Source organism: Dendrobium catenatum, unplaced genomic scaffold (assembly GCF_001605985.2).
Source record: "Dendrobium catenatum unplaced genomic scaffold, ASM160598v2 fragScaff_scaffold_1391, whole genome shotgun sequence".
Taxonomy (NCBI): Eukaryota; Viridiplantae; Streptophyta; class Magnoliopsida; order Asparagales; family Orchidaceae; genus Dendrobium; species Dendrobium catenatum.
The window spans coordinates 751,720-765,660 of NW_021319853.1; the positions used below are offsets into that span (position 1 = coordinate 751,720).

General features: G+C 34.3%; 2 protein-coding genes across 2 annotated transcripts; one reads left to right on the forward strand and one right to left on the reverse strand.

The window, feature by feature from the left end:
- The first annotated feature begins 72 nt into the window (after positions 1 to 72).
- On the forward strand, positions 73 to 5,052 carry LOC110103770 (enhanced ethylene response protein 5). The gene is made up of 14 exons (XM_028699785.1): positions 73 to 90; positions 430 to 641; positions 722 to 861; positions 935 to 1,028; positions 1,127 to 1,216; positions 3,102 to 3,167; positions 3,322 to 3,411; positions 3,528 to 3,584; positions 3,806 to 3,867; positions 3,934 to 4,021; positions 4,160 to 4,236; positions 4,319 to 4,393; positions 4,464 to 4,569; positions 4,903 to 5,052. The coding sequence occupies exons 2-14, from the start codon at positions 474 to 476 to the stop codon at positions 5,032 to 5,034; spliced, it is 1,245 nt and encodes a 414-aa protein (XP_028555618.1). The 5' UTR covers positions 73 to 90; positions 430 to 473; the 3' UTR covers positions 5,035 to 5,052.
- Positions 5,053 to 12,233: 7,181 nt separating this feature from the next.
- LOC110103771 lies at positions 12,234 to 12,788 on the reverse strand. Its single transcript, XM_028699771.1, has 2 exons — positions 12,638 to 12,788; positions 12,234 to 12,549 (listed from the first exon to the last, which is right to left on the reverse strand). Exons 1-2 carry the CDS (start codon positions 12,708 to 12,710, stop codon positions 12,347 to 12,349), a joined length of 276 nt encoding a protein of 91 aa, XP_028555604.1. The 5' UTR covers positions 12,711 to 12,788; the 3' UTR covers positions 12,234 to 12,346.
- Between the last annotated feature and the right edge of the window lie 1,153 nt (positions 12,789 to 13,941).

The following is a 13,941-nucleotide window of genomic DNA, read 5'->3' on the forward strand; positions in this document are numbered from 1 at the left end:
ACTAAATCCGGATTTAAAAGATTTACTAAATCCCACTAAAGTTAAATCCCACTTGTTGCCAAACAGCCCCTAAAGCTTCTTATTCAACGTCTCAGACGGGAATTTTTATTGCGTCCTCCCACCTGACGCAGAGATGCGTCCTCCCAGAGCTAAAATCGCGCTAAAAAACGAGAAATGCCAAGCAAATATCGAGCAATACCAAACAATAACGAGGAATATCATCATGTGAAGACCAATACCGAGCTATACCGAGCTATACCGAGCAATACAAAAAATACCTAATTTTTTCTAGAGAAAACTCGGTATGTGCTCGGTATTGCTCGGTATAACTCGGCATTGATCTTCACATGATGATATTCCTCGTTAATACCAAATAATATCTAGCAATACCGAGTAAAAACCGGACGTAGGGGGACTCAATAAAAATTCCTCAGACGGTGAGACGGCGAAGAGGAAGACAGTCTGACCCTGCGATGGCGTACGTTAGCATGGGCGAGGCTCACCGGCGGATAACAGATTTCCTCAGCCGGTTTTACGATGCCATCTCCTCCCAAGACGGCGCCGCTCTCAGGTCCCTTCTCGCGGTCTCCTCCAACTCTTCCCTACTCCTTTCCCTTGCCGACGCCCTCAACATCTTCCAGGTTTTTTGTCTCTACTTTTTGCTATGCTAATTTTCTACTAGATTTGATGTTTCCGATATCTCACTTCGGTTCTCCCGTAGGATTGGGCTCGATTGGTGAAGCAAGCGGACAGGAACTCGCAGCAGCTTGGAGAAATCCTCGTCCCTCACCTCCGCTGCATCCAGAGCTTCCGAATTGGGCGATTCGTTGAGGCTTACGTCGCCTTCGAGAAATCTGCCAAGTACTCCTCGTTTTTGCATCCTCAGGAGTTTTGATTTCTTTTCAAAGTCGTGGTTAATGGATTAGGGTTTCAGTGCGTTTCTACAGGAATTTCGGAACTGGGAGACGGCGTGGGCGGTGGAGGCTGTGTATGTGGTCGCTCATGAAATCAGGGTGCTTGCAGAAATGGTATGAGGCTTAGGGTTTTGGTGTGGGCTTGAAGCCCTATATATATCCTTTTATTACTTACTTTCATACTTAGTTGTGGATTTTGATTGCATTGATAGGCTGATAAAGAGTTGTCTTCCATGGGGAAGAACCCTGAGAAGTTGCAGGGGGCTGGCTCTTTCCTCATGAAGGTGTTCGGGGCACTTGCGGTATGATTTCTTTTTTTTTTTTTCTTCTGATGAAGTTTCTTTCTTTCTTCTTTTGCATTGTCTACTTTTCTTTTTTAGCAAGTCAAATTTAGATTTCTTTTTTACCCTATTAAATATATTCTATGATTCATTATTCAAGTGTGTTAGCCATTGAGGAATATATTGGCTTTAGTCTTGACTCTTGACTATAATATATAGATGCTTATCTGTAGCAAAATCATTCGATTAGGGACCCCAGTCATAATTGTTCATCGTGTGGAATCATTGAGCCAAACCACCAATTAGATAACATGTGTCACATCCTTACTAGAGGGAGATTATTTGAGAATGAATATTATTGATATTCTCGATTAGATATTCGTTTTTATGAGTTGAGGTTATCCTTTAATTCATCACCCCGCCAAACTGTTTAGAGGATGGATAAATTTTGCTTTAAATTTTAAGTGATTAATTTCCCTTTAAATTTTTGAATTTTTATGAACATTAAATTTTAAAATTTTGATAGAATTTGAGAATTGACCTTTCTGGTTGAAATTTATTTTCAATATTGCCACCATCAAGGATACTTTTGGATTACTTTAAATATGGTATTTTATTGTGTGAGAATTTGATTTTTAAAAATTAATCCCTCTTGTTGATATTCAACTTCAACACGATCATCATTGGGTTGGATTTTATTGTGTCAAAATTTGATTGTTGAGAATTAACTCATCCGATTGAGATTCTTCATCAACATGGTCATCATCGGGGATACATTGGGGTCACTTTAAGTATTTGTATTTTATTGCTTTAGAATTTGATTTTGAGAATCAACTCCATCCGTTGAGATCATCATTAACACAACCATCATTGAGGTGATGTTGATGTCATTCAAATATTTGTATTATATTAGTGTTTAGAGACATTTAAAATGATAGTCCCCTACGGTTGAGAATCATTTTCAACACGGATATCATCAGTGGTCGATCCTTTTGAATTTGGTACGTTTAGCATCACAATTCTTCTTCCTTCATCAGCTCTTGCCATGCTTATGCTTCATTAATGAATTACATGACTTCTTTTTCTAAGTATTTGATCACGAACTTGATCAAATTTAACATTCAGGCATGCAAGAAACTCAAATATCATCTCTTTTCACATATTATTTGATAATTTCATCACACTCACCAAAATTTTTCATGAAATCTTGTTAGGAATTTAACTCTAACCAAAAACCTTTAGATCACACTATAATATTCAATAACAGTAGGCTATCTTGCTTTGTTGTTGAGGGCATTTTCTTGATACACAAATTATCTCTGACCTTTGAATATGTCTATCATACGGGCTCTCAAATTTATGCAGATATTGTTAGAAACATGTAACGTCTACATATTTTTGGCATCTTGGAGTTTCTTTAAGGCTTGGAGCAACACTTATCATGTTGTTGATTTTCTCTTTTCCTTTCAAGAGGTTCTTTACAATGTGTGATCACTCCAAATAATTTCTTTTGTTCAATTAATATGAGGTCTCTAGATTTTGGAGCTCTTCAATATTTTAGTTGTCTTGATTCTCTTTAGTCATGGCAATAGATTCTTTTGGAATGAATAATAGGTGTTATAGAAGTAGAAAAATACATATATATAATAAAACAACAACAAAACCAACATCAAACCTTTATTCCACTATATGGGGTCGACTAAATGGAGTCGGCTATATGAATACTTTTATTAGTGGTTTTATAGAAAGATCAAACTATTGCATATTAACACTGATGTTATTGTCATGCATTTACTGAATTGGCATCACTTTAGTTTTTATTAACTAGTTTTATGGAATCAATTATGAAGTTTAATATTGTTCAAACCTCTTCTATTAATATACCTTTGGGCTTATTTTTTTGTAGGGTAAAGGTCCTAAACGTGTTGGAGCATTGTATGTTACTTGTCAATTGTTTAAAGTTTACTTCAAGGTTGGTTCTAGCTTGTGCTCCATTACTTAGTTTACTTGTTAATTCCTGATTTTGCTTACATTATAATTGCAGAGTTTGGAAGCTTATTTCGTGTCTGAGTCAGTAATTGTTGCATCCTTCTGTATCACAGTTTGAATATTTTTAATTTTTGCAGCTAGGTACTGTGCATTTGTGTAGAAGTGTTATTCGAAGTATTGAAACTGCTAAAATCTTTGATTTTGAAGAGTTCCCTTCTAGTGATAAGGTTAGAGAAATTTCTCTAACCTACTACTAGATAGCTAAGAATTATCATCCTTATTACTAATTCTTACCAAAATTTTAATTTCAAGCCTGTTCTACTTTGCTTCCATTGCACCACAGGCCACCTACATGTATTATACAGGCCGTTTGGAAGTTTATAATGAGAACTTCGTTGCTGTAAGTATTACAATTTGACTATATAGTTGAATAGTTGGCTTCCATGTACTTATGCCTAACCAAGAGTATTGTTTCACTATTCCTTGCCATTCTTATTTCCAATAGAATAAGCACTTGTTAATAGAATTATATTCTGATTATATTGGTAATTACCTAGCTTTGGTTTAGACCATCTGCTATCAAAGATTGGCAGTTTTTTTACCTCTTTTTTGCTTGAACAGGCTGATCAAAAACTAACGTATGCTTTGATGCATTGCAACTCTCAGTATGAAGCTAATTTGAGGTAATACTTAAGCTGTTCTATCTTACAGATGATGATACACTAATTTTTTTAAGCCATTGTAAACAGGATGATTTTGAAGTATCTCATACCTGTAAAGCTTTCTATAGGAATCTTGCCGAAGATGACTCTTTTAGAAAAGTACAATTTGATCGAGGTGTGTCCATTTTTATTTTTTTCATGCCTGACTATGAGATGCATATATTTGTATATTCTTGCGAGAGAGGTGGCAGTTGTAAGAACATTAGCTATTTTTAACATGATGGTCATCGTACTTCTAAATTTTCTTTTGCAGTATACTAATGTTGTGAAAGCGCTAAAAAGTGGTGATCTCAGACTGTTGAGGCGAGCACTTCAAGAGCATGAAGATCAGTAAGTGCATTTTCACCATATGAGACTTAAATAGAAAGATGAATATATCTTGATACTAGTAAATAATTTATAATTCCATCAGGTTTTTAAGGACGGGCGTTTACCTTGTTCTTGAGAAGCTAGAGCTCCAAGTTTATCAGAGACTACTTAAAAAGATGTAAGATTTCCTCTATTGTCCAGATGAAATGAAATTTGCTCACTCTGATGAAGATTTTTCAACTCCTCAGCCATATGATTCAGAAACAGAAGGATCCGAGCAAGGCACATCAGATCAAGTTGGATTTGATAGTTAAAGCATTGAAGTGGCTTCAAGTAGACATGGATGTTGATGAGGTGATTTTCCATTCTGCACATCATCTTTTCGTTTTCAACTTTGAGAGATTTAGGCTTTGTTTGGGACGGCTTTCTTTCTACTGCTTAAAGTAGCTTTCTATTATAAAAATTAAAAAATTTGTATTAAAAAGTTGCTTTAAGAAGCAGTAAGAAAGCCATCCCAAACGAAGTATTAAAACTACCCTAAAATTTCTAATTTACTGCATTTTGAAATCATTAAAAGTAGGCAATTTTCATATCATATTCCCCACTTTGCCCATTCGTGATTTTTATTTATTTTGAAAACATCCAACTCAACAGCCCCTTAATCTAATAATTTGTTGACTAATTCAGGTGGAGTGTATCATGGCAATTCTCATCTACAAGAATCTTATCAAGGGCTACTTTGCTCACAAGAGCAAGGTGGTAGTCCTCAGTAAGCAAGATCCCTTTCCAAAATTGAAGGGCAAGCCAGTTAGTTCTTAATCAATAGCTTGAGTTGTTGATGATGGAGAAATAACCTTTTTTTTTTCATGTAGAGACTAGTTAAAAGTTAGGGTTCTATAGTTTCATATTCTGTAAATTTTTATGTTCATTTAAACTAAGTTGTGTTTATATTAAAAATGCTAACAATGCATTAAACTAAGCTGTGTTTATGAGCCAAATTTCTTTAGATGTTTACATAGCTTTTTATCTAATTACTGTTGATAATTTCTTTAGATATTTACATGTTCATGTCTTCATATTTGTATAGATGTATCATAAGCTGCTTAATAAAACTACATTACAATAAGAAAGCTCGACTTCTCTTTTTAGTGAACTGCTGTTCAATAGAAAATAAAACTATCACTATTCTTACAGGATATAAATGAGCTAATATGAAATTGTGTGCGAGTGGAACATAAATCTTTCCTTCACATTTTTCACATACAAATCAAAGCCATATGTTCTACAAGTCCTTTAAAATCAAAGCAGAATAATACTATTCCCAAACAAATCCAAATAAGGCAGCAGCTTTCTATTTAACAGTATAACGAAGAAATCAACAATAAAACCTTTGAAAAAACGAAGCAGGAAAAACTAGCTTGGAAAATGATGATTTATTTATTCAATCTAAAAGACTGTCATACCACTTCAGTTAGCAGTAGTTTCTTCGGCCTCTGAAGTCCATTCAGAAGCCTCCATATTATTCAACTGGCAGTTGGGGCATATGTACTTCTTCCGAAGCTCCGCTCGCAGGAAACTGTATGTTTTCTCCAATTCACTAATCTGATTGCGTCAGGTTAGGGAAATATTTTTCTAAAGGATAAAATTATTTCAAAGCAGAATAAAAGAAAAAAATAATATCCATTATTTTATAAAACAGTAGAGCTAAAACAAATGCTTTAATGATGTTTGTAATGTTTATTACTACCGAGTGTTTATAGAGTAATGGGGAAAAGGATATCCTGACAGATCCTTCAATCGTTCTGATTGTCGCACGATAGCTTCACTAAGAGAAACCTTTTTTTGCAAATTAGCCAGCTCTTCAGCAACCTTCGTTTTACAATATCAATTTTTGATCAGAAACTCTTCTTTTGTCGAAGATAAACAAGACCATTATGATATATTCTTTAGGAAAAGCTTAGGATATTCTGCACATATTAAAAATAGTTCTCAAAGGGTGACTTTGCTTTGAAATGTATTAATCTACTTCACTCATTTCCAAGTAAATTTAATAACTTTCAGAATAATTAGGACCAATATTTGATCAGGAGATCGTGATCCCATAATCTTCTCGTTCTTTATATCTCATAAGCATTATGAAATGGATAGTTTCAAAACACTTTTAATTATAAAATTGGTGAATCTGCTCTGCCACTTTTTATGTGATTTCATTACTTCATATGGCTAAACAATTAGACAATCTCTTACAAAATAAAAAAAAGTTGTAATAATTTAAATATAAAAGGAGGAAACCAGAAATGATACTAAATTGAAAGGCATGATATCGTTTAGAGAAATATTACCTCATTTTGAAAGGCATGATATTTTCTTGCAAAGTGCATAATAGCCTTGAAAATCACATCACTTTAAGAAGCGTGTTATTGCATTGAAGTGCATGTATTATATTGAAAAATGTGACATTGTTTTGAGAAGTGTTTCGCTCCCTTAGAAAGTGTGCATCTGCCTCATTAAGCATGCTATTTTCTGAGAATCATGTAGCTATTTTAAAAGTCATACTTCCTCAAAAAGTAGACAAGGGACCTAACAAATCAGGACGACAAAATCATAAGATTTTATCGGGTTCATTATCATTCTCCCCACCATCTCCTTTAAGCATGAAAGTTATAATTTTTCAAATTCTAAAATCAATATGTTGCTACTATATGTTGGATACCCAATATATATTGTGGACTAGACATAATTGAATGTTTTATCGTGTCGTCGAGAGGGGTAATTAATCATAGGTGCTTGTGCTTACGGGAGCCTTGAACTCAGATTATAAAGCCTTCTCAAAATAAGGGAGAAATTTCTGGGTTGTGCTTTAACTTAAAATTAATTTGCCTTATGAAAATTTGACCCAAAACATTGCTAAAACTCTTCAAAAGAGGAGAGGCCAAGGTGCGAAGTTTTGGAGCCTATAATCTCCATCTATTTCACCATTGCTTTGAATAACAAATCCGAGATATCTAAAACATGCACTTTTTTTAATGACTTGATCACCCAATATCACAATCCACCACTAGATCTATTACTACTAAAATTACACTCCATGTATTACATTTTAGATCTACTACAACAACAACATCATCAAGCCTTTATCCCACTACATGGGGTCGGCTACATGAATCATTTTTCTCCATTGTGTCATATTAAAAGTCAAATTCTTGTTTAAATCTAATAAAGAAAGGTCATTCCTAATATTTTCTAACAAAGTCTTTTTAAGTCTGCGTCTACATTTCGTAACGTAAGTCAAATATAATACCTCTACTCTCCTAATCGGGTCATCGGAAGGCCTCCGTTTTATGTGACCAAAACATCTAAGGAGACTCTCTCTAATCTTATCTTCTACTGGAGTTACTCCAACCTTTTCATGTATATGCTCATTTCGTATCCTATCTCTAAGGATAAAGCCACTCATCCACCTAAGCATCCTCATCACTGTCACACTTAACTTAGTATCATGCTTCTCTTTTAATGACCAACATTTGACACCATAAAACATTGCAGGCCTCACCACCATCTTATAGAATTATCCCTTGAGTTTGAGGGGTACTTTTCTATCACACAACAAGCCCGATGCATTCCTCCACTTCAACCATCCAACTTGAATTTTGCTGATAATATCCCCATCTATTTCACCATCACTCCGAACAATAGATCCAAGATATCTAAAACGTGTACTCTTATTAATGGCTTGATTGCCCAAAGTCACAATCCCCTCACTAGGTCTATTACTACTAAAATTACACTCCATATATTCCGTTTTAGATTTACTCAAGCGAAAACCTTTAACTCTAAGGTTGACCTCCATAATTCAAGTTTACCTTCAAGACGATCTCAATATCGTCCCGGACGATCCTGGGAGGAAAATCACATCTACAGAGAAACAAATCAAAGGAACGAGCTCTCACAATCTCCCCACCTTAGAAAAATGTCGTCCCGACATTTCCCTTAAGTGTCCGGAGCAAAACGAAACAAAACAAATCCAATCAATCGGAAAATCGTACAAATCACATCGAAACATACAATAAACTAAACTCGTACCAGTCACATCTTTAGGCACTGAAGGAACATCTTCCACCATTGCTTGTATGTTTTCAGTCTGAACATTCGGAACAGGTCCTTGCCTAGGTCCAAAACTTGGGCAATCGGTCATTCTATGTCCATATGCACCACATCGGAAGCATTGCCCTGTTCTCCGATAACACTGTCCCAAATGTCTTTTCCCACAACATGTACAAACATTAAGCCTTGCTCTGCTACCTTCCCCACTTTTCTTGCCACGGCCAGAACGTTTGGCTAACTTGTCGCTCACCATTTGAGCGACCATGTCAGCAAACTTATTCATATTTGCATATGTGAGCGGGAGGTCAGTAGCAGACTCAACTGTCTTTCCTTTCGGATCCATTGGCCTGGTCAATACAAATCATTCAAATCAAATAAAATCATGGAAATCAAACACGTAAAACAAAACAAATCAAATAATACAATCATCACTATCACTCTGGATATAAGCAAATCCTTTCACTACACTCGCTCTGATACCAATTGTGACGCCCCAGGCATCTCCTTGATGTAACCCAACCGAAATAGGGAAATACTTGGTCAAACCACCTTGTGTTTGAACACAAGTAATAGCTCCTGCATACATATCTTTAATGATTTGAATATAAGCGTTATTAACTCCTTTCTTTTCAAGAACTCTCCATAGCACTTCTCTTCAAACTTTATCATATGCTTTTTCTAAATTAATAAATATCATATGTAGATCCTCCTTATTTTCTCTATATTTCTCCATCAAACCTCTTAATAAATGTATGGCTTTTATAGTCGGCCTACCTGGCATGAATCCAAATTGATTAAGACTCCAAGGTTGATGTCAATAATTCAAATTTTCTTTCAACTCCCGCTATAGTCTTATCAATAAAAAGAATATCATTAGCAAAAAACATACACCATGGTATATCCTCTTGCAAATATCTAGTAAGAACATTCATGACTTAAGCAAAATAAAAAGGGCTTAAATGTAATCCAACTAAAATAGGATAACACTTGGCCTACCTACCTTGTGTTTGAACATAAGTAACAACTCTTGCATATATATCATTAATGACTTGAATATAAGCATTATTAAATCCTTTCTTTTTTAGAACCATCCAGAGCACTTCTCTTGGAACCTTATCATATGCTATCTCTAAATAAATGAATATCATATTTAAATCCTCCTTACTCTATACTTCTATATTAAACCTCTCAACAAATGTATAGCTTCCATAATAGACCTACCTGATATGAATCCAAATTGACTTTGAGAAATACTAGTATCACTTTGTAACATATGCCCAATTACTTAATTCAACTATAATCCATACACTCTTGTATATCACCTTTATTCTTAAAAATAGGAAGCAACACACACCTTTTTCATTTATCTAGAATCTTTTTAGTTTTCAAAATGAATCAAAATATAAATAAAATAAAAATATAAAATTAAAAATAAAAAAAGTGATCTCAAATTAACCCTAAGCAATTAAAAGTTCTATTTTTTTATTTTCAAATAGAATGTCAGGTGATTGAACTAAAATCATGATTCATATAATATCAAAAGTGTGCTAATAATATAAGGAAAAAAAAACCATGACAATAGAATTGCCAGACATACCGTACTAACATCATTGGTCATCTTTTGGCACTCTCCTTCAAGGCTAAGCATTTCAGCATCCATGGACAAAATCTCATTCTCAAGATCTTTTAGAGTATCATCACTTTGCATGTCCATCATTTGATCTATACCATTGACAATCATGTTAGGTAATCACAAAAAATATATTAGCATAATATAAATGTGGGACATTTCAAAATCTATCAACTATTTTTTTCATTAAATTCATCAGTGCCTACAAGCGGGCTAGGCAAGACCCAAATCCATATATTCAAAAGACTAATCTACAAAGAAAGTGTTAGAATATAGCCATAGAAGAAGCATAGGATAGTGTCTAGAAAGTAGAAGGAAAGTGCCCACAAAAATTAAAAACAATTAGAGAAATTAAAACTAAAGAAGCAAGTAAGCCTTAATGCAGCTAAGTAGAAAGAAATCTTGCCATTATTAATAGAATATATCAGTTGTTCAGTCACTCTTAAGTTAACTAAAAGTACAAGTTAAAACAAGTGAAGAATTCAAATTTATTCTCAATATATGGACTAATAACAATGGAGCTCTACATATGGTTTAGATCTCTTATTAACTAGAGACAGAATCGCCATATTTAAATGAAACATATGTGTATGAGTACATTAGATTAAAAGTCAAAGTACTAAATAACTTGCCAGTATCTGACGTTATATTAGGATGTCCCTTCTTTAAAGATTGGAATGCCATCTCGTTGAAGTTCCTGGAGTTATCAATTTATATATTTAAAAAAATGATATGTTATAAAAATAATAAAACTAAGGTTATACAAGTATAGAATCATAATAAAAGCATAGGATCAAGCAAATGTCACAAGATATGAATAAGAAGGTTTACATATGCCATTAACAATACTTCTATATACAACATTTTAGATCATTCCCAAACTTTGGCACAATTCAACTAAAGCGACTAATTATTTAGTGTGCCTTTTGTCTTTCTTATGTTTATTTTTATTTTAGGGTTGCAAATGGCCTAAATCTAATCTATGATTTTCCTTTATGAACCAATTCTAAAGTATCAAAATTTGCTCAACTCTTCATAATAGGTCAGTTTTTCCCCCTAGTTTCTAGCCCTAGTGTAGTTTCTTCTCTCAATTGTACAACGCAAACGACCTCCACATGCTATTATTTTTCCTGACACTCCTTATGTGTTAGTAGTATCTATCCATTCTTTCTAATCCTAGCACAAATGTATTTTGATAATCTCATCACTGTGCTTATGTATTCCATAACCATTGTCTTATTCATAGAACACAATAACATAACTGTTTTTTAACTAAGGACAAAAGAATGCCTGAAGACTGAAGTCATTGTTATATTCATTTATATAATCTCATCACTGTTCTTAGATTGGCCATAGCCACAAAATGTAATCTGTAGTAGTAGCTTCATAGGAACTCAACATATAAGGAGGCATATTCACAACTTCTATTTACTTGTTCATCCCTTCACCGTTGCATTTTTTAATAAGAATTTTTATACCTCTAAATAGGACCACCCCTAAAGTAATTTTTTTAAAAATAAGAAAAATTATTTAATTGGGCTAAGTCATAATTTTTTTTTTCTCTTTTAGATGTTTTTCACATAAAAACCTTCATTCCTTCTACAATCTGTAAGCTAAGAAACTCTAAGCATGACAAAAAATATAATTAAATTCTACCAAAACATAGAAGTCTCTTCAACACAACAATGAATTCCTTGCACGAGTCATTAGGTCCAGCAATTAGGCCAAAAATTTTAGAAACTCGAGGGCCATAATTTTTTATTTTTTTCTTGTTGGCATTGGCGTTTGAGTGAAACATAACCACAACGTAGATCATATATATCTTCATCGTTGACTTCAAGGGCAGAACCGTTTGCAGGAGCAGCATGCAAGAAATAGTTATTATGCATGGGAAAGTGTTGAAACAGTCAGGCCTACAGTTTAAAGGGTTTTCCAAACTCAAAGAGTAAATAAAACAATAAAGATAATCATCCACAAAATCTCAAACGGTAAGAAAACTTATATCATCAAATCAATGGATACCTTAACTTGCTATTAAACTCGTGCATTGCCCTGATAAACTCATCTCTGTTCCAAAAAAGAAAGCAAAAAAGAATCAAATAATCCAAGCAATCATAACTTCGGGAAACTAAGATAGCACGTACCTATGAATCTTCTCTTCGTTCTTTCATTTAGACAACACAAACAAGCAGTCAAAATTTGTTTTCCAATTAGACAACAAAAATTTTATGTGGAGAAGTTAGAGAATAAAAACCCCGAAACATGGACACTAGATTACCTTAATTGCCTGCAGTTTAGAGCTGACTTGAAAGATCTCATCCTGCAACCCCGAATTCCTTGTCTTTTTTTTCATCCCATAGAACAAGTAGACACAAAGTCATATAACCAAGATAACAATTACAAAAAGAGCAATAAGAAAATAGCTAGGACCTCCATCGCAAGCAGCGATGCATTGGTCCGATCGAGCTGAGCCTGCGATCCCCTCAGCTCCCGCTCGGCAGTCTCCCGAACCCGCTTTGTTTGCTCGAGCTTAGCACTCGCAACTTCATAATCGGCTTGGAGCTCTAGAAGGCGTTTTTTCAGATCGGAAAGCGTACGCTCTGTTTCACATCAAGGGAATCGGTGATTTCGTTGGCGGCCAAAGAGGCCATCAAAAGAGAACGTATGGCCGCATGGCTAGGGTTTAACCTCCTTTCGTTTTCTCAGCGGAGTAGTCGCGTATCAGAAGGAGGAGCTGACGCTGCGGATCGTCGTTGTCCATGGCCGGAGTTCTCTGGTTAGCGGAGAGAGATTTGAGAGGAGCTGAGGAGAAGACGGTGGAAGAGAGCAGGAAATCGAATTCTTGGGGGGAGCAAAAGGGAGAACTCGCTTCCCGCGTTTGAATTTGAACTAGTACTTATAATGACAAAGAACTTGTCGAGGCAGTTTAGCTCTAAAAATTGAAGATTTTTAAAATATTTTTAATTTTTTTCAGGTGGATTTTTTCCTTTTTTATATACATAGAAATTATGAAATTAATATTTAGAATTTAATTAATAATTTAAATTAAAAAAATAAATAAATATTTAAGATTAATAAAAATAAATGAAAATTTAAGAATAAATTACTCTATGGCCTATTAGATGAATGACTAGTTAATAGGATAAGAGGTATTTAAATTTGATCCCCAACAAATTTATTTTGTTTTTAAATATAAATAAACTATTATGTTGATTTTAAGTGTTGTGTGATTAGGGCTGCAAGTGAACCAAACGTTCGACGAGCTACTCGATGCTCGATTCGATAAAAGTTTGTTTGTGATCGTTTAACTAACTAAACGAACAAACTTGAACAACATTTTAAATATTCGATCCTTAAATAAACAAGCTTGAACACTAATGTGTTCGGTTCATTTATGTTCATAAACAACATCATTTGAAGTTCGTGAACAATCTCGACATTAAGCTCGATAAAAACTCAAATGGAGAGAAATGCAACAGGTAAGCTTCATTTAAGAATATATTCATATAGATTAATCATATTTTCATTTTAAATAGACAACTGTTTTTATTATAAATTTAATTTTCTGAACTAAAGATATTTCACATTTGTCTATGTTTGCTAGATTGTTTGTTTAAGATGTTCATGAACAAATTTAATGTTTATTTGTTCAATAGATTGTTTGTTAAACATGTTCACAAACATAACTCGTTAAGGCTTGTTTGTTTAACGCTAGATAAGCATTAAACGAACCAAACATGAACCGAGCATGAATCAAACATGAACACTCTTAAATTAAACGAACAAAACATGAACACAAACAATAAAGCTCGAATCAAACACGAACCGAACTTGAACAAGCTAATGATAAACGAACTCAAACATGAACACTCACATACTCGGCTCGGCTCGGCTCGGTTCGTTTGCAGCCCTATGTGTGATGGCCGCAGTGAGTGCCCATGCCCCCTGGGCCAACTCTGGCTCTGCCCTTGTGCTCAAGTGGGAATTAACTA

Coding starts and splice junctions, on each gene's coding strand:
- LOC110103770 (XM_028699785.1), top strand. CDS start 474: ATGGCGTACGTTAGCATGGGCGAGGCTCACCGGCGGATAACAGATTTC. Junction 642..721: donor ACGCCCTCAACATCTTCCAG/GTTTTTTGTCTC, acceptor GTTCTCCCGTAG/GATTGGGCTCGATTGGTGAA. Junction 3,168..3,321: donor TGTTTAAAGTTTACTTCAAG/GTTGGTTCTAGC, acceptor TAATTTTTGCAG/CTAGGTACTGTGCATTTGTG.
- LOC110103771 (XM_028699771.1), bottom strand. CDS start 12,710: ATGGACAACGACGATCCGCAGCGTCAGCTCCTCCTTCTGATACGCGAC. Junction 12,550..12,637: donor CGCTGAGAAAACGAAAGGAG/GTTAAACCCTAG, acceptor GATGTGAAACAG/AGCGTACGCTTTCCGATCTG.